General features: G+C 43.1%; 2 protein-coding genes across 7 annotated transcripts in view; one reads left to right on the forward strand and one right to left on the reverse strand.

Annotated features, from left to right (window-relative positions):
• SNX30 (sorting nexin family member 30) overlaps positions 1–17,321 on the forward strand; it is a 68,562-nt gene extending 51,241 nt beyond the window's left edge. For all 3 annotated transcript variants that reach the window (XM_037902151.2, XM_037902150.2, XM_037902149.2), the window contains 2 exons: positions 7,436–7,588; positions 10,943–17,321. In XM_037902151.2, the coding sequence (XP_037758079.1) occupies positions 7,436–7,588; positions 10,943–11,002 (213 nt within the window). In that variant the 3' untranslated portion in view covers positions 11,003–17,321. The remainder of the gene's footprint in view (positions 1–7,435; positions 7,589–10,942) is intronic.
• Positions 1–23,437, reverse strand: part of SLC46A2 (solute carrier family 46 member 2) — a 30,703-nt gene that overhangs the window by 2,178 nt on the left and 5,088 nt on the right. For 2 of the 4 annotated variants that reach the window (XM_037902153.2, XM_043547582.1), the window contains exons 4-5: positions 21,508–21,664; positions 18,817–19,263 (exon numbers count right to left, since the gene is read on the reverse strand). In XM_037902153.2, the coding sequence (XP_037758081.1) occupies positions 19,206–19,263; positions 21,508–21,664 (215 nt within the window). In that variant the 3' untranslated portion in view covers positions 18,817–19,205. Of the gene's footprint in view, positions 1–4,143; positions 4,323–18,816; positions 19,264–21,507; positions 21,665–23,437 lie in introns of those variants that run through there. The other 2 variants (XR_006291289.1, XM_007062314.4) reach the window with 2 other exon arrangements.

The following is a 23,437-nucleotide window of genomic DNA, read 5'->3' on the forward strand; positions in this document are numbered from 1 at the left end:
TAGTCTGCAGAAGAGAAGAATGAGGGGGGATTTGATAGCTGCTTTCAACTACCTGAAAGGGGGTTCCAAAGAGGATGGAGCTAGGCTGTTCTCAGTGGTACCAGATGACAGAACAAGGAGTAAGGGTCTCAAGTTGCTGTGGGGGAGGTTTAGGTTGGATATTAGGAAAAACTATTTCACTAGGAGGGTGGTGAAGCACTGGAATGCATTACCTAGGGAGGTGGTGGAATCTCCTTCCTTTGAGGTTTTTAAGGTCAGACTTGACAGTGCCCTGGCTGGGATGATTTAGTTGCGGATTGGTCCTGCTTTGAGCAGGGGGTTGGACTAGATGACCTCCTGAGGTCCCTTCCAACCCTGATATTCTATGATTCATAGAGGTTGTGGCTGTGATCCCTGATGTAGAGTGCGCGTGGCTTAACTGGTGACCATCGGTGTGTCCTCGCACCCAGGGATTTGTTATGGGACAGGGATTCTGAACCTCTGGGTTGCAAGAACCCCTAGAGAAAGGGATTGGTGGTAGGCTCACCAACAGGTGTGTTAGTGGCTTTTTGACAAACCTCCCTATTTTTCCTTTCATTTGGGGGGGAAAAATGCATGTGTAGCCCTTACAGTTTCAGAGATCCCTGCCTGAATCCGTGGGCAGCCTGAAACAAAAGATCCAAGAGGCGCTAATTGTCAGTCACAGCAATGTCCATTCTGTGTCAATGGAGTGTGATATTTTTTTTTCTAGTATGCCTTGAAATTTGGTCAATATTGTCTCTTGTCTGTCTTAGACCTGTCTACAGCTGCATCTTGCCCTTCCCTCAAGGGGTGTTAATTGGATTTCACGGTATGCTCCCTGCACTGTTCATGGAGCTGGGTGTTAGGGGGCTTATTCTTTCACCCACTTACTTCCCTGGTCCTTCTCGCATGAACAGAGAGCAACACTACCTGAAGTCCAAAGGTGCAAACAATTCGTTGTTTATTGGGGTGAACTTCCAGCAAGCATGATTCCAGTTTAATGATGGGAACACTGAGCCTTGGGGTGGCTCTGTGGGATCAGATTGTTGCTTTGGTGGGTGTGCGTGAAAACTCTGGGCATGGGGGAGGCAGTTACACCTTGTGTAAGATTAATTTGGCTAATATAATGTTATGGAGGTTAAACTATATGGAAGGAATTTGCATTTTCCCAGGATGTGTGCAGTGTATATTGGAGAAGGGGTAAAAGAAATGCAAATAAAACATGGTTCTTAATTAAAATCCTATTAGGGCTCCAAAAGGGGCCACAATAGGTTGTGCTTTCTTTTTTCAGATCTCTGTGTGTTTTGGAGCAGGAGATGAAAGTGGAAAGTAATCAGAACTCTAGTGGAAGTAAAATGTTTCCCTTTTAAGACCATGTCTGAGCTGCTAACAGCTTTGGATCCAAAAGCAAGCTAGTAAGCCTCTGTGTAAATGCAAATTACCTAGCTGATGGGCACAAAGGAGCTGCAAATAATGAATACATCTGATCAGCAAACAAGCTACTAGAAGTCTCAGATTATGGCCCTCCAGGAAAGGGAGGTGAAAAAACAAGTCAAGCCTGAAAATAAGGGGGACGGGTTAACTTTAAGGGGGGTGTGTGTGGGGAGGGGAGATGGGAACAGGGAATGGGGGTAAGGAAATTGGAATCATGTTTTGCTAAAGGGGGAGATGGGAACAGGGAATGGGGGTAAGGCCCTGTGGTGTCAGAGCTGGGAAGGGGGACACTAAGGAAGGAAACTGGAATCATGCTTGCTGGAAGTTCACCCCAATAAACATCGAATTGTTTGCACCTTTGGACTTCGGGTATTGTTGCTCTCTGTTCATGCGAGAAGGACCAGGGAAGTAAGTGGGTGAAGGAATAAGCCCCCTAACACTAGGCAGCAGGCTGGTGTCCTCCACGCCTCCTCTTCTCTCTTCAGTGCGTCTGTCCCTCTGGTGGGCTCAGACCCATGCACGCATCAAAATGCTTGTTAGCTATGGTGATCTCTCCAAGGCATTGTCTCAGTAGCTGGCAAAGAATTCTGGGATTTGTGTATGGCCACTAAAAGAGAGAAGCACTGAGCCATTTGGGGAGCAAGCATTTATTGTTACAAAAGAAATCCACTGAATTCCCCCAAAAACATGTGGGTTGACAAAATCAGAAGACTCGTTTATTAAATGGCAACACTCTAATCATGCAAGTCCTGCAAGAGACCGTGATTGTGCTGTCTTAAATGTTGTGCTGAGATCTGCCCAGTCAAGTCAAAGCAGTTCCCATCTCCAGTGATGCAGTCTGTGAACAAATTCTTGATGGTGCTGCAGAAGTTTAGGAGCAAGTGTCTAGAACAATTCAGGAGAGCGGATATTTCTCAACACAACTGGATGAAATTACAGATGGGCTTTTTGCCTAACTCTTAAATTTTGTTTCAGAGTGAGGAGGATCCATACATGAGTACTTTGTTTTTCTGTATACTGACAGGTGGAGGAATCTCTTCAAAGCTTTCCAGCAATCTCTTCTAGCAGCTGGGTTGGATTGGCCCTGGGTTAGGCTTTGGCACCAGCCATGCAAATATGACCAGAAAATAGTAGCCTTGTGATTATATAATCCAGTCTATTGCATCCCAGGCCAATTGTTAAAATTACTGGGAAACTTCAGCAGCAAAGAGGATACTAGTGGGGACTGAAAACCGTATTCGAGGCTGTAGAAGTTCAGCACTTCAGCAAAGATAGCCAGGTGGTATGCCCAGGGCCTATTTCATATTCATATCATCAACAGTTCCTCTCCCAAATTCAAGTGTGGCTTTCATGTAGCAAAGTTCTGAATCCCATGCCTGAGCTCAGAACACGTGAGATCTCCTTGCTGACATGGCTCTGCTCTTGCAGAATATTTCACTGGCCAGCACTGGCTTGGTCTGAATGCTTCTCTCCAGGGAGGGACTGAATCTGATGTGGGTTCTCAACATAAGGGGTGCCAACAAGTGTAATGGGCTTGCAACTACCCTACCTTTCCTACATTGCTAAATGGACCAGGCAGCCTTGGGGTATGGAAAAGGCTGAGAACCAGTTACAGGGAATTGTAAAAGTGCTCCTGAAGTGTGTTGAAAGCTACATCTCAGGGGACTTGTGAGCATTACTCACGGTATGTCTACACAGTGAAGTTGTCAACAAAACTTTGGTCTTTCATGGGTACTTAAAAAAGCTCCCCCCTTCCCCCGCTAAAGACAAAAGTTTTGCCGACGCAAGTGGCAGTGTGAATGCAGCTTTGTCGGCAGGAGCACTCTAACGCCGCTCGCGGGCCTGGAAGTCTTTTGTCTGCAAAAGTACTGACAGAGCGTTTTTACACACGCTGACTTTTAGTGACAAGGCTGTATCGACACAGCCTTGTCACTAAAAGCTGTGTGGTGTAGACAAGCCCTCAGCAAAGTGTTCCCCCCTCCCCCCCCCCAGAAGGGGAAGCTGAAATGGGCTGTGATCTGCCCAAGGCCAGAGGGGGACGTCACTGTCAGATGTGGTCTAAGCACAAGATTGGGAAACTCCTGGACTTGTAATCTCAGCTCTGTCTGCAGGCAAGCATTCTGCCAGCACTACCTCACAATAACTAGCGTATGCAGGCTCAGTGAATGCCGATAAGGAAAGCCTTCCTTGTAATCTTCCAGAGGGGTTCAAACAGGTGACTTATATTTTGAAGTAACAGAAAGTGCAATGTCTCCTTTACTACTTAGAATGTAAATGAGGGCTAGAAAATAAACACTTACAGGGCAGACATAGATACTGTGCTTTCTTGCTCTGTGCTTATCAAAATACAGCACTACTTGATTGTAGGGTAGGTTAGACATTCCACACAGATGATAAACTCATTTTCTTTATCAAATATTTAAACATGTACAAAGAACTCAAACTTGGAGCAGGAGTTGGATTCAGAAATAATTTCCTGGACCTTCTCTACATAAGAGCTTGCCTTGGCTTAAGTAAACCTGTCTTTTTCACAGGGTGGATTTGATTTAAATCATGGTTTAAATCACTAGTCAGGAAGACTCTATTTAATCATGGGTTTCTACATAAAAGTGCATTCTTGTTGGTTATTATAAAATTAATACATATTCTTCACAACTCAGAGATAGATGTAGGTTTCATTTTTAGAAGGGACACTATACATTTTTAAACAGTGATTTATTTGGAAAACTTTTCAGATTAGTTTTACAGCTGTATCAGAAAATGAATGATGGTTTGGTTATTTCACTTACCAAAGGTAATTGAAGCAGTTCACCTCCAAATGACTTCATAAGTATCTATCTCCAATTCAGCAGGTTAATCATTAATATTTGGAGGATTTTCTTGTCATGCTGTATTAGGAGGAGAACATCACCAGACAGACATTGAAATTGTTTTATTTAACTAAAACAACGTTATATATTCTGGATTTTTTTTCTTCAACAGCAAACGTATATTTTAACAAAACAAGCATATTTCATTTGTCTCACATTTATCTCACACTTATTTCCAGACTTCTCCTTGTCCAGATTTATTCCACCCCAAACAATCTTCTATTCATTGAACTTTTTGAAACTTTGCACTTTTAGAGAGAGGTAAGGGATTGACTCTGTACACAAATTTGCAGAGGGACAATAGGGTTGCGGTCTGTTATTTCTCACCTCTCTATATTATTTATTTTAAAACATTTTTGCTGTTAACAAGCATGTTACCTCTGGAGACCCAAATCCAGTTTGAGAACTGCAAATCTAAGTGTCTCTGGTGGTATCTTCTAGACTGAGCACTGAGTCCCATTGGGTAGATAGAAAGATTAATCTAAATAGTCTATACAGAAGCCTGTGGAACCCCATAAGACTGGATCCCTAATCTGTGAACTATTGGAACTCATTTACAAAACTTTTCTTAAACGTTTGACTATATTGTCTCATACTTTAGAATTAGAATTTATAATCCCTATTCCATGATGAGATGTCTTTGAACTATAATGTATCTTTATCTTTACATAGGTTTTTTCCTCCAAAAGCATTTTATCCAAAAAAACCAAATTTAAATTAAAATCCGATTTTTTTTTAAATCATTGATTTTTATCCACCCTGCTTTTTCAAATGAATGTAGTCAAATCCGTACATAGACAAGGCCATTGGTGGTAGATTTTTAAAGTAAAGTATTACTTGATATTAAAATCATGATTACTAAGTGGCTTTTACATTCATCTATAAAAGGTAGACCTATTTTAATAATAAAACTGAGCCATTGGAATTCAGCTGAGCTGCTGCAGAATTAAGTTTCCCTTTCCTTGCAGTTCTGTCTTCTGGCTCAGAAGGGGGCATGGCTCTCCCTTGAGGCTCAAACTCCAGTATAATCCTGGCAATATAAGTTTGGAGGAAGCTGACAGATGTGAACCTCCTAAAGTAGAAGCGTAACTTCCTGCAGGGACCAAAATATGAGCCTCATTGTTGGCACAATATTTCCATTTTGGTATCCTGAATATTCTACTCTGGAATGGTCTTGGCTTATACTACACACCTTCAGGTGGGCTCTGCAGAAGTGCCCAGTGTTCGGTTAATGGCTGTCACTGAAGTCAGTGGTAAGATTCCCATTGCCCGCAGAGAACAGAGTTAGCCCAGCAATGAGTACTTCTGAGAATTCCAACCTTTGTGTCTCTATTAGTTGGCTAGTGCCTAGTGGTCAGGTTGACAAGAGACTGTTCTTCAGAGGAGCTGAGTACCCACATCTCCATTTGACTTCACTAGGAGTTTCCATCACCTCTGAAAACTGTACCTTTTTCCCCCTTGTTCTGCCAGTTGCTGGAGTGATTCAGAAGTTAGGAGGTATTTCTGTCTAGCTGTCCTAAGTAATTCTAATGTGCCTATTGCTGTAGCTGGCTTTTCTGGTTATATGCCATCTTCATATCTGCATGCAAAGCAGTTTTGTTGGGAGTGGTGTGTACACAAGTCACTGCAGTCCATGATGCAAAGAATTTCCAATATAATTTATGCCCGTTTTTAGTGCGAAACAGTCCATCTGCTGTTCCTGTGATCAGTGGACCTTAATGCGGATTGTGGACCCTGGAATGTTAAGGTCTTCAGTTACATCCCATTTACACTTAAAATGCTGCATTGGCACAGCTGCACCACACGTCCACTGGCGTAGTTAATCCACATCCACGAGAGGCAGTAGCTATGTCAGCAGGAGAGACTCTCCCATTGACACAGCTCTGTCTACACCAGCGCTCAAGGGTGTAGATTTTTCACACACCTGAGCGATGTAGGTATACCAAAATAATTCTGTAGTGTAGACCTACCCTCAGTCTCTTATATGTATGGTTTGTTCCAGACTTGTGCCTTGTCTGGCCCTCAGACTTCTGCCTTCGTAACTGCACATTGGATATTCTACAGAGCAGCCAACTTGTAACAACCACGTATCCTGTAGATTGTACCTCTTAATCCACTGGTCACTAAGCAGACAGTATGTACCCAGGATTCCTTGTTGCTGTGTATGGATATAGGCAGGAATACCGTACAACCGGACTATTTATATAGAGCTACATTCAGTATGTGTCGCCTCAGGGTATTAAAAGGAATATTTAAACAGACAATCCTTTTTTGAGAGCGGGAGAGCTTCAGATTTTGTATGGCGGTATCAGACATGGAAAATCAAGGAGGTGGCTTACCCTATGTAGAGAGCTAACATTGCCGAGAAATAAGGAGGTTGATCTCTTTTTTGAAGGAATTTTTCTCATGAGGCTTAAGTGCTGTTTGTTTTACTTGTGACAAATTCCCCTAAACTTGCTTTCTATTGATGCTGTGTACACTAGTCCTTGCAGGTGCCCCATCTCTGCCCTTTGTCCTTTGTGCGGCACAGAGACCCAAGATCGTACAGTCAGAAACTCAAGAGCGAGGGTAGAGGAAAGAAAGCACTATCCCCATTGCCCAAATGTGGAGCTGAGGGACAGTCTTGCCAAAGGCCACAGTCAGTCTGGGGCAGAGCCAGAAATTGAACCCAGATGTCCAGCGTTTTAGTCTCATTCTTAAACCACAAGACCAACTTTCCACTCACTGTAGCTTGACTAAGCTTCCCTTGGACTATCTTTATGCCTTGCTCCCACTAAAGTTTGGGGAGTGTGGAGACACACAAAGCAACCTACAGTTTCCCTAACTACTCTGGATGGAGTAAATTTGGGTGCAGGTGAGGATTTGGCTCAACCTGTTGCAGCCATTTTACCTGTTGCTTTTTTCTTCTGCTCTTTTCAGTAACTAAAAATGTCGTGTGTGTGTGAGGTCAAAGGTAAGGAAGTGAAAGGATGAAGTGACTAATATATTTTCATTCATAATTTTTGACCTATTTAGCATAGTCTGGATAATTAGCATTTCTTTTAAATGAGGGGAGACACATGATCGGGTGGGAGGGGGACCATTATTCCAACTAGCCGTTATCTTGCTGAAAAATCTGCTTCTCGCTTCAGGTACCAGCAGATGTTGAAAAATGTCAGGACCGAGTGGAATGCTTCAATGCTGACCTGAAAGCCGACATGGAGAGATGGCAGAACAACAAGCGCCAAGATTTTAGGCAGCTGCTTATGGGAATGGCAGATAAAAACATCCAGTACTACGAGAAGGTACTGCCCTGAGCTGCAGCCGCACTGGATGGTCTCATACAAATACTCCCTTTGAGTGACTTAGTCAGGGGTGGCTTTCAAAAATTGCAAGCCCTGCATTGCAGTAAAGAACCTAGTGCTCAGTGCGCGGACTTCACATCAGGTGCCGCCCCTGCCTCCAGGTTAACTTAGTTCTGCAAATACTTACCATTGAGCTTACTGGAGTAAGGAAGGAGTCTGTGCCCCCCTCCTGCTTCCGACTTTCACTGAGTCCCTGGAGGAAGAGCCAAGTATGCTACATGGCCCTATGGGAAGATTATATGTTAAGGAAATGGAGGTTGGGGAATAGCAATCTTAATTCTACCTTTGTGCATCATGATTAACTTTTGGCTACTTGATGTACTGTTTCTGTAACTGGGTAGGCAGTAGTACTGCTGAAAAGAATCTGAGGGTTATAATATATCACAAATGGAATACGAGTCATCAATGTGATGCAGCTGCAAAAAAGGCTAATGTCATTCTGGGGTGTATTAACAGGCACATCATAGGTAAGACACAGGAGATAATTGTCCTGCTCTGCTTGGCACTGCTGAGGCCTAAGCTGGAGTACTGTATCTGGTTCTGGGTGCCATGCTATAAGAAAAATATGACCAACAGGAGAGAATTCAGAGGAGAGCACCAAAAATGATAAAAAGTTTAGAAAACCCGACCCCTGAGGAAAGGAAAACAACTGGGCATGCGATAAAAAGATACAGGGAGGACATACGTCTTCAAATATGTTAAGTGGTGGTGTTAAAGAGGATGGTGATCGATTGTTCTCCATGTCCACTTAAAGGTAGGACAAGAAGTAATCGGCTTAATCTGCAGCAAGAGAGATTTAGATTAGATATCAGGAAAAACTTCCTTATTATAAGGGTAGTTGAACAGGTTGTGGAATCCCTGTGTTTAGAGGCTTTAAAGAATAGGTTAGACTAACACCTATCAGGGATGGTCTAGCTATATTGGGCCCTGTCTCAGCACAGGGGGCTGGACTAGATGACCTCTTGAGGTCCCTTTCAGCCCTACATTTCTATGGTTCTGCATTATTTATTATTTGTATTACTGTAGCACATAGGAGCGCTTACAATATCCATGGTTCTTTGCTTCATTCACTGCCCATCTTAGCAGTTGTGCCTTACGAGAGCACACAAAGTATGAGATAATAGTATGTCAATATCTAAATGTTAGTTTAAATGCTATTTTAATCTCTATGCATGAGGAGGGCGACGTTAGTTTTGGCACTTCTTGACTTGAAAGCTGAACCCTACAGCCTGTACGAAGTTTTTTTGAATAGCATTTCCTAGGTTTGCTGTAAAGGAAAATGATTCTGTTGTCCAGCACTGTTTGAGTAGGCCCTGCTCGAATGCCCTGGTTTGGGCACGGTGTGCTACTGAAAGTGGGAGTTGCTGACAGGGGTGTGCTGAATGGGTATTTGGGTCTAAGTAACCATAAAAATAAGCCTGGAATGAAAACTACCTGTGTGGCCGCACCCCCTGTTCTGTGGCATCTGCCTATGTTTGTAGGGATTGGGGATGATCAGGTTAGTCAGAAGCCTGGAACCAGGGTCAGCGTCGGGTGCCGCGCCACAGGTCAAAGCCTGAGCGAGCATTGGGAGTAGGATGTAGGAGGAGGGACCTGGAATAAGTCAGGCAAGTAGAAGGGGTCTGCAGTAGCAGCCAGCCAGGGATTCACCTAGTTGTTTGGACAACTTCCTGTGCCTTTTTCTAGCTCAAGTAGTGTGACCCAGCCAATGGGTGAGGCTGGGTATCTCCCCCAGTCAGGAGCTTTGTGGGCAGGGCTCTTGGTGAAGGATCATAGGCCTCAAACTGAGGGTTCCCAGGCAGTGCTCAGAATGTCCTCCACCGCGCACTTCACCCAAACCAGTGGAGAAGGGGGCTAGCAAAGCTCAAGCTCACAATGTGCTACAGTACCCAGCAATCAGCCTTGTGTTTAGTGTGTCTTTTAAAATAAATGTACTTTAACCTGACTGCTTTGTTACACTTTCTTCCCCTTTCTGGCTTTGCTCTGTTTTGTTTTTTTTCTCTCCCTCCACCTTCTATGCAGTGTCTCTAATTCCCTACAAAGGATTCTCTAGCTCTTCTCTGGCTTTCTTCTCTCTCTAAGAATTTGTGTTGTACCTAACTCATTAGACAGATTCTCTCACACGTGGGGCTTGAAAACTTTACCAGAGTCAAGAGTTAAATTTCCCCCTCCCTACCCCTAAAGAGCTCACCCTGTTGGGGATTCACCTTGAAAATCTGGCATCACAGTGGGAGCTACTGGGTGTTGAGCACCTTAAAAAACCCTGGCTCTTCTTGAGATCCGTATGTGGGAATGGAGCTGTCTTGAAATTTTGGCCCCTAATAGCCAGAGGAGTGAGGTCCAACTTTTTAAAGGTATTTCGGCTTCGCAACGCTGAGTGTTGCAATGCCCAAGTCTCATCTCAAACCTTAATAGGATTAAGGCTCCTAAGTGCCTAAATCCCTCTGGAAATTGAGCCTTAGGATCTTAAATCTATTGAGTGTTGCAATGTTAAACAAAGAAACGCCAAAATATCTTTAGAAGGCTGGACCCAAGCCTATTAGATCTGCATGAAAGCTGTTGCCCTGGATGATGATGCTTCGTTTGCATAAGAAACCCCAGATAATTGGATTCCTATCCAGAGGTGTCTCTGGATCCTAACTAAATACTCCGCATTTATTCGGCTAGGCAAAAGCTTATTTGAACAGTGAACCCCTATAGCTGCCAGAAGGGAAGTAGGAGCCGTTTCTCTGTTATGTCTTTATCACTCTGCCCAGCCTCTTTCCTAGGGCATAGACCCATTGTCTGTCTCTCTGCTTAGAGCTTTACCGAACAGCTAGCTGCTGTAGGTTGCTTAAAGCTGTTAGAAGCAGTCTTTGCCCTCAAAATAACGTCTTACAAAGGCACTAGGGAGCCTTTCATTGCTACAAGGAGCCAGCATAGTGGTTGTCTGTAGCTCTGCCCATTCATGCTTTCCAAATATTGTCTGACTTCCTTTCAGTTTAACTTTGGAATTTCTGAAGTTTCTACTCATTTGGGATTTTTGATGACTAACATTCTTAGTTAGTCACTTAGTTCTTAGTGTGTCCCCCCTTAACTCCAGCCTAGCAACTTCTTTTGTCTGGGAATTTAGAAAACTGTTTTTTAACTTCCTGTCTTTCGAGGTACTAAACTGATGGCTAACAGGATCACGCTTTGTGAGACCTCTTATCGTGCATGCCTGAGTGGTGGGACAAGAATGAGGAATCAGGAGTATGTAATGTAATCTTTTTTAAAATAGTTTTTTGTTAATACATATTGTTTGTTTGTTTGCAGTGCCTTACGGCGTGGGAGTCAATTATACCACTATTACAAGACAAACCAGAGACCAAATAAGAAGCTCCATAGCCCACAGACTTCTCTACACAAGTGCACAGTACCACTAAACAACCTACTGGGGCTGTATGATGCACTACTCTGAGAGCTACCTGAAAAGTGCCAGCTATGCCCAGTCTGGTACAGACCCATTGAAAAGCATTTGGACTTTTCCTCTGTGTTTAAACCGGTATGTTTCATCTTTTGAGTTACATTAATGGTTCTTTCTTCAGCCTGTGGAGTGATCTTGGGCTTGTAATGGAAATACACAGGGATCAAGTCGCTTCTTGATAAAGAAAACTTTACCTCTTTATTCCAGAAGAACTAATGAGTGGAATACTAAAAAGATGAAAATAAAACTCTAAACTGCAAGGTGCCAATATGACATCTTTATTACCGTCCTCTTTGTTTGCTAAATAAGGGTTGATTCCCATGAAACAGTGCCCACCAACCCACCCTTCTTCTTTTGTGTGTGTGGTGGTGGTGGTGGTTTTTTTTCCTTGCTGGAGAGGGAATGGCCAGAAGTGGACACTTACTACAATTTGTAAACTCCCTGGATTACGCAATTTTGGAGCTGGTTCTTTGTGTGGGAGTTTGGGCTAGTCCTAGATTAGAACATACGGCCACTTCTGCAGAAAGCTCATGATGCAAACCTGAACTGTGGTTCCTGAGCGTGGCGTGCACTCTGTTCATATTGACTATCCCATACTCCTTTGTTTACCTTTGGTGATATGAAGTAATGTAAATTGGCTGAAGTGCACATGTGACAGATTTGGGGATCAAAGGAGGACTGGCCTGGGGCCAGGGGGTGAGTGTATGCTGTAGCCTTACAAGTTGTCATGGGAACAAACACTAGTCTGTTAACATTTTATCCCCAAAGTGAGCACAGACAGTTCTGTGATAGGATTCTTTGATCCATGCTTTCACTTGTTTTCAGAACAATCTAAGCTAGGTCAGAATCCCTCTCAATCGCCCTCTGGCTTTAGGCATTTAAAACATGCCCATCATAGTAAGGATGGGTTCTTGGTTTTTTTCTCTCTTTCTTTCACAGCAGCCAAAACCCCCAAAGTGTCAAGTATTTGCTGACACCAGGTATCATTGTGCATGTGTGAAACTTGCTTTAAACATGTCAATGGCAGGTGGTAGAGAAATAATCTTTTCCCTGTTATGTACATTTAGTGGTTATGTTTGTCTCTATTGATCCTCATTGAAAGGTCCTCTTAAGAGTTGCCCTTTTTTAGCTATAAATCTATTTTCTACCAGGTTTTGTCAACCTTCTAGTCTGCAGAATCTCTCTTCCTTTCCTTATCCAGTCTCTCCAGTTCACGGCCTTTTGTTGTTAGTGGCTTTAGTACCTTCCAAAGGCAGGAGCGCTATCAAGACGGGTTACAGATACTTTGAATCTGTTAAGTCTTCGTTTGCTGCTTGACCAGCTTGTTTCCTCCCATAGGAGCTCCAAGATTTAATTATTTTTGGCAAAACATAACTGTAATATTCAGGGTTCTAGGGTCAGCAAAGAGACTTTTATGCTTTTATATCCCCTCATTTTCTGCCAGAGATATTGGAATGCTCCGTTGATCCCTGGCACCATTCTGGCAAGGAAGTCAAAGTTTAATTAAAAAAAAAATAATAATAAAATAAATTCTTATTTGTATCCCTTTTACAAAGACCATGTAAATTCCCTTTTAATTTGTGGATTGTCCCCAGTTAAAATAAATGCTATAAAATAGACCTGAAGTTTCTTCAGGTCTGCATTGTCTCTGTTCAAACAACTATTACATAAAAGTTGTGGCTGTAAAATTATTAACATGGGGGGGATCACTGGGGATAACATTTGTCACGTTTAAGGCAATTTTTCCTACTTGACCATATCATTTTCATTTGATGTAGTTTTGTGAATCTAAACCTGCAGTCCCAATTTGTCAGCATACATTTGCTTGGTGAAATCAGGGACCTTGCCTCAGGTGGGTGGTTGGTTGGTTGAAATTGCAGTATAGTAATAATATTCTGTTAGTACAGGGAGGGAAGACTTTAAGTAAGAAATGATTCTCTATCTGTTTTTTTCTCCCTTAAACCTTTGTCTATTCATCCTCTCTCCAATTGTTTGATATTAGGGTTTGATAATGAAGGCCTAGTTGATTTGCTGGGTTGTATGGGATAGGAGTTGTTCTGATTTGCAGTGTTATGCTTTTTGTCATTAATTCATATCATTTAGCAGATGAAAATGATTGATAACAAAAGGTTTCATGTGGTGAAACCAGAGAATTGTTTAACCCCTCCGCATACCATTTCTACCCTGCTAGATTGGTTAGGTTTTTGAACATAATTGGCTCTGAAACATCAGCATAAACCTAGGGTCAAGTAAACTTGTCTTTAGCTTCCCCAATGAGCAGGAAAGACTGATTAGGGATTGAGAAATGACAGCTTTTTCTAGCCCTGTTTTCTCACAGAATGATCAGCTAAGCTGCATTTCTGCTGAGCATTTAAAAAAAAAAGAAAGGCACTTTTCCCCAAGAGAACATTTGAAAAATGTAGGGGCTCTGTTTAGAGGGGAGTGAATTTAATCTATTCCTTTTTTTTTTTTTTTCTTTTTTCCCCTTCTTCTTCTGAGTTCCCATGTTCATGCCTTTTGCCCTCCAGGCTTAGTTAGAAAACTGAAGACCAGTCATCAGCTTGTAGTTCCAGGGTCTTGGTTCTTTAAGTACATTTGCCATTTCTCAGAAAATACATACTGTACAAGGTACTGTTAGCAAAGGACATTGCAACATCAGGTAAGGATTGTAGTAGGTAGCAGGGGAGGTTTTATAGCTTCACTTAAGGCATTTAAGTACGGTAACAATTTCACCTACTGCAAAGATGGTGGGGTGTCCGGCAACAGACACCTAATGTTTTACCTAATATTTACACTTAATATTAACGTTCTGCTGCACAGTCTCTGGAGCCAGTTGATTTTTAAATTACTAATCAAGTGAATGAAGTGACTTCAGGCCTTGTTTGTTGTCAAGCAAACGCCTTTTGCGGGTAAGCCATTAGAACGCTGGCCCTTCCTCGACAGCCAGCCAATGGCTAGGAATGGCTCGGAAGGGTTTACTGTAAGTACACGTGTATCTGGAACCCTTTAAGGAGGAAGACAGGTGGACTGCAAGTTTGGGTCACAGATCAGAGGGTACAGGCCCTAGATCATGTTGCAGGTTGGATGCTGCTCTAGTGTGAAGCTGACACTGCCGGCTGCTATGCTAAATAACATAAATCACGGTTTAAATTGGAAGCAAGCTTTTGAAATGTGTTGGAAAAAGGGAGTTCTTACTTGTAACTTCAAGTCATACGAGTAGGATATTGTGTGATGGTTCCCTCTTAGACACAGCTAGCCTGTGATTGGGTCTGTCGTAACGAATCCTCACAGTATGAACCACTGTGTGAAAATGGTGGCGAGCCAGGTATTGTTTCAGAGTCTGAACAGAAGATTTTGTGCCGCATGTTAGTAGCACAGAGCAGACCAACTGACTTACAAAATGACAAGTGTTTTCAGGGCTGAATTCAGTTGTCACAAGTGACTTGTTCCTATTCATGCTGCATCAGATCCTGCCCCTTGAAATGTAGGTTTAAAATTCTCTTGCAGTTCATGGTGTATGTGTAGCTATCTATTAGGGCCCAAGTTTGGCAGTGTATAAATAGTCTCACTAATTTTTGTGACTGTAGAAAAGCAAGCCCTTCACAAATACTGAGCAGAAATCCATTGAAAGAGTAACTTGGTTTCACTATATTTATTTCCTTTAATAATTGTTTAAGCATCTTTCAGTATATCCCAATGGGCTTTTTTCTGTGTACACAGATTGATCTGGTTCAAATTGAGTGACTCCATATTGGTTAGAAACTCCGATCAACCCAAACCGCGGATACGCACTCCATGGAGCTGAACTTTCTGTGGCTTGGGCCCCATCTGCAGCTTTAAAGCTTATGTTTCCTTTTAACAAATCTTGCTCCACAGCTGCCCTGTGGTGCACACTGATCCAAGGCATGTGCAGTTTCTTGCTGTCTCTCCATTACTTCTGATAGGTGTGCAATTTGGAAAGTTGTAACTCTTGAAATGGCACCAGCACATCCAGGCAAGCACTGTTTAGCTCCAATTTTTATATATAATCTATCTCTATATAATCTCTCATCAGGATTTTTACTTATGCAATAAACTTGGAAGACTTAAGAAAACAAAAAATGATGGCCTTCTCAAGTAATCATTTAAAATGAAAGTTCTCCAGGTCTGTTCCATTTCATAAAGCAGTCAGGTCTTTCCTTAACTACTGGTAGTTACCAGAGGATAAATTGTGGTATGTTTATACTTAACACCAAAATGACTGCGTCAAGGAACTTATCACAAAATGTGATGGTTATAGAGGGAGGAGAAGAGGTGGAAAGAAGAAAGAAAACTAGGAAAAGCTCAGCAAGGGTTTAAGTTGTGTGAATGTGCAGTTTATCCATCAATGAGTTAATGCACTGGCCTTTCACCTCGGGAAATATGGCTTCAGTGCCAAGTGCAACTTGATGGCCTCCATCGCAAACCTTTGTCTGCATCACTAAAGCATTGCAGCACATTGGCATAAATGGAAGGCCTTGACCTAGGGAGGGTCTACAGGTAGAACTGGTGGTGGTGTCGAGGGAGCTTTGTGGTGATGCTTTTGCGTAGCCTGTCCACACTTACATACTTGTTTCGGCCTTGGTTCTGCAAATACTTACGTATGTGAAGGGTTCCGTTCAATTCAGTGGGACTATTTGTGTATGTTTGCAGGATTGGGGCCTTAATCCAATTTACCCATTAAACTCAAGAAATGATGCAAAATTAAAAGAAAATGTGCTTCAGACTATTAAATGGAAACTTTGTCTTCAATGCATGGTGCTTTTGACCCAGTGCTGGTGTGCGCAGAGCTGTGGGCACAAATTCCGAGTTTTATTTAACAAGCTGTTTGATGCTCAGCTGCCTTAAACACTACAAGGTAGGGAGACAGTCATCTTCCTTTTCGGTTTTAACCAGCTTTTTTTTACGATAAACAATTGAAGCTCATTCAAGAAGGGAAATAACTGGGGGTTTTTTTGGTTCGTGTTTTTGTTTTTTTGTTTTTTTTTCAGGAGAAAAATTACTAGTATTTGCCAAATACATTTCTGATGTGAAACTGGGCACCTCCAGAATATTTTGGTCTTTCTGGGATATATGAAGGTTTAAATAAATATTGATATTTTAAATGTATTTTTGTCACTTTTTAAAAAAATTTTGGTTGGAAGGAATAATAGATCATTATTGATAAACACCTGCTCGACACTACAGTCTTGGCAGGAGGTATTTGATACATAGAAATATTCACAATTAACAGTATTAGTTTGGGGTTAAGGCAGAAAGTGCTTATCAAAATCGTAGCCTTTTGAATAACTCCTTCTTACACTATAACACCAAAAAATATAAAAATCAAGCGTGCTTGCGTCCTCCTGGACCTGGATAGCTAAGGCCCTAATCCTACATTCAGTGGTACAGTGAGACACTTAGGTCAATAGAGACAAGGTTCTGTCTACACAGATTGCAGGATTTGAGCAAGTCACCCACACAGCATACAACTAGGTGATGCTGGGTTTTGTTATGCAACCGTGAACGATCTACAGTATTTCATCTCTTTTTGTGGGTGGAGATTGGACAATGTTGTCCTGTTCATACTACTTCCTATGTGCCTGCACTCATGGCTCCCTTTAACATTCAGGGGAGTTTATGCCATGAGGCAAGTTAATGTTGCCATGAAATTTAACTTCTGCCAGCACATTTTTAGGAATTCATCCCTTTTTGTTGCTCCGCGCGTGACACCATGAATGCCTAGGTGCCCAACCAGTTTACTGTATTTTTGACTTTTTGTAAAAACAATTACAGAAACTTTTGTTTTTTCATACTCTAGTCACCCTCACATCACCTCCCATACCAGGATAAACCAAAATGAAAGCTGTGAAGACTTGTCCTTGTGTGTGAATTAGCTAGTGGATGATGTACAGATTGGAGAGGTTTTTGTTTCCTACACTCAACCAAATTTAACACTGTTTTGCTTTTCTTGTTAAAGTCACAGGATATAAAATGTCTTTGATTTCAGGTGCTGGCATGTTTCTGTTCCTTTTCATTTAGCTCTGTATAAACATACTCTGTGCATTGTTACTATGGAACTAGTATTGATAAAAACACTTTGAGGTAAACTATTTGTAATGCTTGATAATTATTAGTGTGTACATTTTTTTTAAAGACACTGTTTCTTTACCTCAATTAATTTAAAGGAATGGACCAATAAATGTATTAAAGGATGATTTCTTTACCTAATAGTTTCATTTTGTGTAGTCTTTACCACATCTACAGTATGATGTATGCACTTGTACTTATTTTGCTCAACTGTTTACTGCCCTGTCTTTCTCTATGGTGGTGAAACTTGTGCTTTTAATACTCCCTCTTCCCGGGCAGGGGTGAGATTTCATCTATGCTATACAAATGTGATAACTCAGTTGTTTACATCTACTTCCTTGTAGTACCCCTCACCAGAGTGCGAGCACCTCACTTACACATTTATCCTTGCAATATCACTCTGCCTTGGTTTCCCATTTATAAAATGGGGAGAATGAGATGCCCTCTCTGTAGGGGAGTGATTTGTGCAAGGTCACACAGAGCCAGGACTTGACCCTAGAGCTCCTACAACCTAGTCCAGCATCTTGACTGCATAACCAGCCTTTCCTTATGAGGACACAGTTAAGGAGTCTCAGCATAGTGCAAATAAAGTAAACAGCAGGACATCGTATTTAAAGCAAATGTACTTGCTACTCTGCTTACACAAGGTGCTGAATCTTAATCCTCATGTTGCTGGGGCTTTCTAGGGTCTAGTTCACACAACTCCCTCATGATGGTCTCACTGCTTCATGGCAGGGTCACTTTGAATAGTACCCCTCCCCACCCCCCTTAGACTGCATGGATATGTTGGCACAGTGCTGTTGGAGAGAGCATCTAACACCAGGCCCACCAAACCAAGGCACAAATTTAGCACAAATACCTGTTCAATGCATCAAAGAATTACTGATTTACAACTTATTTACACACGGGGGAAGTGAGTTTAATTGCTACATATGGGGATTTCTGGGGTCCTCGTGCCTTTCAGAAATAGTTTAACACCGTTAATAGTCAGTGGCTCCTGATGAAGTAACAACTTCAGTTTTGCATCCACTACTAATTGTACCTACAGTACGCTCTAAAAGAGTGTCATGCATGAGCTCTGCTCCCGCTTCATTGCAGGTGCAGAACCTGTCCCTGATGGTCTGACTATGATCCAGCTTACGAAAAGTGTTGTGGTTCCTCAAGCTGATCAATTGGTTTACAGCTGTGGGGGGGAGAGGGAAAGAGAAGGGGTAGGCTGTTCTACAAATAAGACAGTTCAGGCCCTGAAAAGCTTGCAGTCATCTCTAGAGTAACAAAACAAAGGATTGAGCGCTGTATCTTCCCCTCAGGTCGGCATCACTCTGAAAAGGGGCTTCCTTCTATAAAGGAGCTTGCCCCTTTTTATATCCCGCTTCTTTCTATGCCTTCACCACCCTCTAATTTAATCTGCAAGGGGAGGGTAAGGGAAATTTTTAGGTTTCTGTATTCTGACAAACCTAATCCTCCCCTCCAGGACTGACTGGTAGCAAGTCTCCCGGCCTTTGCCTGTCCATAAATTCCTCCAGGCAGTGCTGCTGAATGGAGGTGTTTATCTCAGCAGGGGGTTGTATCTACAGCCCTTCTTCTATGGCCAGACAGAGCTCTTGCTCCAAATGTTATTGCCACACTAAAGTTGTTGTTTTTTGTTTTTTGGGGGGGACTAGCAGCCAAGATGGTGTCATCCCTGGCACTGGCATAAATTTGAAATCAAATGCTGCTGGCCTGACCTTAGCAAAGATGATCTACCACTTCTGTACCCCAGAAGCAGCAATGCAAGTGCCTCTCCCCTTGGGTGAGGGAGGTGGTATGCTTATTAGCCTCTGCCAGTTGGCTACCCATGAGAGCAGTCCATGGCATGGATACCTGGCTGCTGTCACCTAAGCCAGCATGTTTACTTTCAGCCTAAAACTAGCATGGCAGACCCAAAGAGCTGTCTTCCATGATCAGTTCTCTTGAGCACTCTAGTACAGTAAGGTGCTCTAACCTGCAATAACTCCCAGAGCTAAAACTTGCAACGGCATGCCCTCAGGCTGCAAGGATTTCAAGGGAGCCAGATGGTGAGCGTTGCTTGTAGGCCACGATGCTGTAGAAAATAAAATGTGAAGGAGAAAGTGAAGAACTGCTCAGAAGCTTTGATGGGTTCTGGTATCACTGTTCTAGTAGGAATTTGGCATAACAGTGGGAGTGTGTTTCAGATTGTTAACCATTGTGTCTGGTTTCTCCCAAGTATTTGTACGGTCACTTTTATGCTTGCTGGCCATGCACTGGATAGCTTACATAGTGCTGTTAACTGCCACCAGGAGGAGCCTTGCACATGTAACAGCTTTCATAGACTATCAGGGTTGGAAGGGACCTCAGGAGGTCATCTAGTCCAAGCCCCTGCTCAAAGCAGGACCAATCCCCAATGTTTGGCCCCTTCAAGGATTGAACTCACAACCCTGGGTTTAATGGGCCAGTGCTCAAACCACTGTGCTATCCCTCCCCACAGTAATCAGTGGTGTGCACTTAAACTAGTTGGTAATTGTGCACTGACCTTGTAGAAAGGATGGGACAAGTACCAGCTCAGTAACTGGCTCATACAGGAGAAGATAGGTGAAGGTTGCATCTCACTCTAAAGACCCAGTACTCACAGGTGGTGGTAGTAGCAGAATTCAATTGTAGGATTCAATGAGCCCCTAGCCATGACAGCTGTGTGGGCATCCTTCCCTAAGGATTCTCTCTAGGGTTCAGAACTGCAGTTTCCAATTTATTTATTGCAGTTGATTAACTCATTGGTGTTTAGTTGTAGAGAGGCTGCTATTTGACACAATGTCCCAGGAGGTACATGCGAGCAGGTGGCCCGTGAAGTGACCTCACCTGAGACCAGACTGCTAGCTACTGTGAAAGATGTCGACAAGCGAAGCCAGGGCTTTCTGTCTGCGAGCTGCCTTGTGTTGAATACTGACACCCTAGTCCAGTTATGGCACCACGTGCAATGCTGCCCTGGTGCTCAATACATTGTAACTTCTTGCATGCTGTAGCTACACCAACAGGTGTATCGGAGGGCTGCTGGGCTGAGTGTGAGAAGGCACAGAATGATTCAGTGGCTATTCCTGTCTCCCCGTTCCCCTTAGTCTGCACGAAGGGGTGGTATCCAGAGGAAATGTCACGTTTTGCTCTTACAAACAGGTTTAGATTGGCTTCCATTTAAGAAGAATTTATTTTCGTCTTTTTTCCCCCCTAAATGCTTCTGCCATTAGCACTGCGTAAACTACAAACTGGGGCGGGGGGGGGGGGGGGGGGGGGGGGGGAGTCTCCGCCTGGCCTGCTCTAAGGTAAAAACAGCTCATTGAGAGGTGACTCAGCTCTGTCCTTCCAGAGAAAACAATTCAGAGGTGGGTACCATACCTGGCTGTGATGATTTCCAATTTGAGCCTATGTACCGCTGTTACAGTGTGGGGCATGTCATGCCGCTTGGAAAGGAATGGGTCGGTCCTGTTTCCTCTGCTAGGTCTGCTGAATTCTAGGCTATGGCTACACTAGAGAGCTTGCATCGGTACAGCTGGGCGCTGTAAGCTCTCTAATGGAGCCCCTCTAAGCCGATGGGGGAGAGCTCTCCTGTCGGCTTAATTACTCCAGCCCCTGTGAGCAGAAGCTCTCCCGCTGACATAGTGCTGTCCCCACCAGTGCTTAAGACGGCATAAGTTATGTCACTCGGGGACGTGGCTAATTCACCCTCCTGAGCCCCCCAGCTTGTGTCGACTTAAGCTGTCCTGTAGCCCTAGTTTTCACTGCGGTGGGTAGGACTAGACGGATGTGCCGTATATTGCTTTTAATGAGGGGTGGGGGGTTTGCTGCTTTGAGATGTAAAGAGGGCCAGAATGTTTTTTCTTTTTGTCCACTTGTTATCTTTGTAATATCAAATATGGTCTTGCTGGAGGACTTCCTGGGACTCTGGAGGGATATCAGCTTATATTGTTAACACTCCCACTCCTGCAGGTAAAGACATCACTTCTCCACCAAGTCAGTCACAGGTATTAAGTGTGTTAAACGAAGTATAAAACGCGCTGACTAGAAATCCTTCCTCTCTCTGTTTTCATTCCTTTGCACATGTTGCTAGTTTCGCTAGCTGTCCACTCACCATAAACGCTAGCCAGGAACTCTCCACTGCCTTTTTTTTTTTAAAGGAACAAGTCATCTCAGGCTGCCTCTGTTTTTAGACATGTAATCTGTTCTTAACTTGATTATACACCAGTCTGATTTTTCCCCTTCCCTCCTTTTTTGCAAGTACTTAAGGGGAGTGGGGGGGAAATCCCTTTAAACAAGATCCTTCCTTCCCCCTCCTTACCTGATGGGGATGATGCTTAGGCAGCCAGCGACACAAGACAAAATGAAACAGAACCCGCTGAACCAGTCCAGTGTACGTTGATAGATCTTGTTGTAGGCTGTGGATGTAGCTACCCCCGTGATCACTAAAGACAGCTGCAGCAAGACAAACACCTTACCTGTAAACAAGCAGATAAATAGTTACTCTTAGCCAGAGTCTCAACGAAAGAAGGAAAACCACTCTATGTGGAGTCAACATGGACAGAAAGCCACATCCGTGTTTAGATTCAGGCCCTTTGCCACATAATAAATGTCATTTGGATAACATGGAACCTGTAGACAAGACCACCCTTGTGCCAGAACTACTAGTCTTAAGAAGGTGCCTTAGCGCCTCCCCTGTAGTTGTGGACCACCTCTGCTAAGGAGCCACCAAAAACTCCTTTAAGTAGGTGCCATTGGTGTGTGTGTGAGCGCTTTCTTTAATGGGAATGCCATCTGTTCGCGTGAAAAGCAAATACATCTTTATAACTGGAGATGGGGCCTGAAGCAAAACCTCAGCACCACGTGCTCCTGGATCTTGAAACAGTTTAATTTTGGTTGAATTTAGCTGCTAGGACTTTTCCTTATGCATTCACTCAATCCTCCCACAGCTGCCTACCCCATTAGGATAAGATCTGGATGTAGCGATTTGGATCTCTCTCTAACTACCCACCACCTTTGTGCAGGATCAAACAGGAGAAGAAAATGTTGTGGAGAAAAAACCAGCTAACTGATTAAAGCATTATTATGCAGGTCAAACATCTGAAACATGCTACCACAGTGCCAAAAGGGGACACTTTCCTAGGAAAGGATTAACGTGATTACAATCAGAAGGCTGCTTGGGAAGATGTGGTGATGTGCTATTCAAACTCATCCCAGGTCAGCTGATTGTTTCTGCAGTGTCAGTTAAGGGTTGATATTTTAAATCCTCATCACTAGGTTTCAGAGGCAACAGCATATTATGATGAATAGGGTACACATCATATTTGCCTTAGAGCCATGGTTTCACTGTGGCTTGGCTGCAGATGCTGTAAGACATTTCACTATTTCACACGTGGAAGCTTTTATCTTGAGGACTGTGAGGGTGAGAAACGTAACTATTTTAAATGGAAAGCTTAAATTCTGCAACAGCTAACAGGGTCCCAGCCATGAAGCACTATTATGTGATGCCATTGTTCTAGCTTCTGCTGACTATGATGGAGGACAAAGACTGATGTGATAACGCTGATCTCCATCCTTCAGAGAGCTGGCCACAGTTTGTGTTAAGGATCCATTTACAAATGGACATTTCAATAAATGATGAATTGTTAGCATCTAACATATGCTTGTAACGAGGGTTTCATCACTCTACTGCACATATTACCCCTGTCTAGAATATGCAAATAATATCTATTTATTAGCCCTTTATAAATGGAACCTGAATCTAGCATGACCATTTAGCCTTGTCCAGGGCTGTGATTAGGGCCTGGTCTACCCAGCTCCAATTTCAGCCACTGATTGCCAGCCACTGGTGTGCTGATGTGGCTACAAACTTCTAGTATAGACAGGCAAAACTTCTGAAAGGAGAAGCAGCCCCACTATTGCAAACTGCAGTCTACCCTTGCGGCTCTGTGTACATGGAGGGAAAAAAAAGGGTGAGTTAGCTTGAGTGGAACCCCTCCTTTTATGTCGGTTTGGGCACAGTTCAGCACCTTTCAGATCTCACAATGCAACCAGCTCAAACAAGCTCAAAGGTATTCAATTGTTTCTACACAGCTGGAGTGGGGGAGGTTCAATTAAGTTAAAGTATCTGTTCAAAAAGCAACCCCCCTGCTTTTTGCCACCGGAGATGGTCTAGGCATTTGCAGTACTGCAGCTGTACCAGTGGCTTGTCACCAATGGCTGAAACAGGGGGCCTAGGGCTAAAGGCATGA

Source organism: Chelonia mydas, chromosome 5 (genome assembly GCF_015237465.2).
Source record: "Chelonia mydas isolate rCheMyd1 chromosome 5, rCheMyd1.pri.v2, whole genome shotgun sequence".
In the NCBI taxonomy this organism is placed as follows: Eukaryota; Metazoa; Chordata; order Testudines; family Cheloniidae; genus Chelonia; species Chelonia mydas.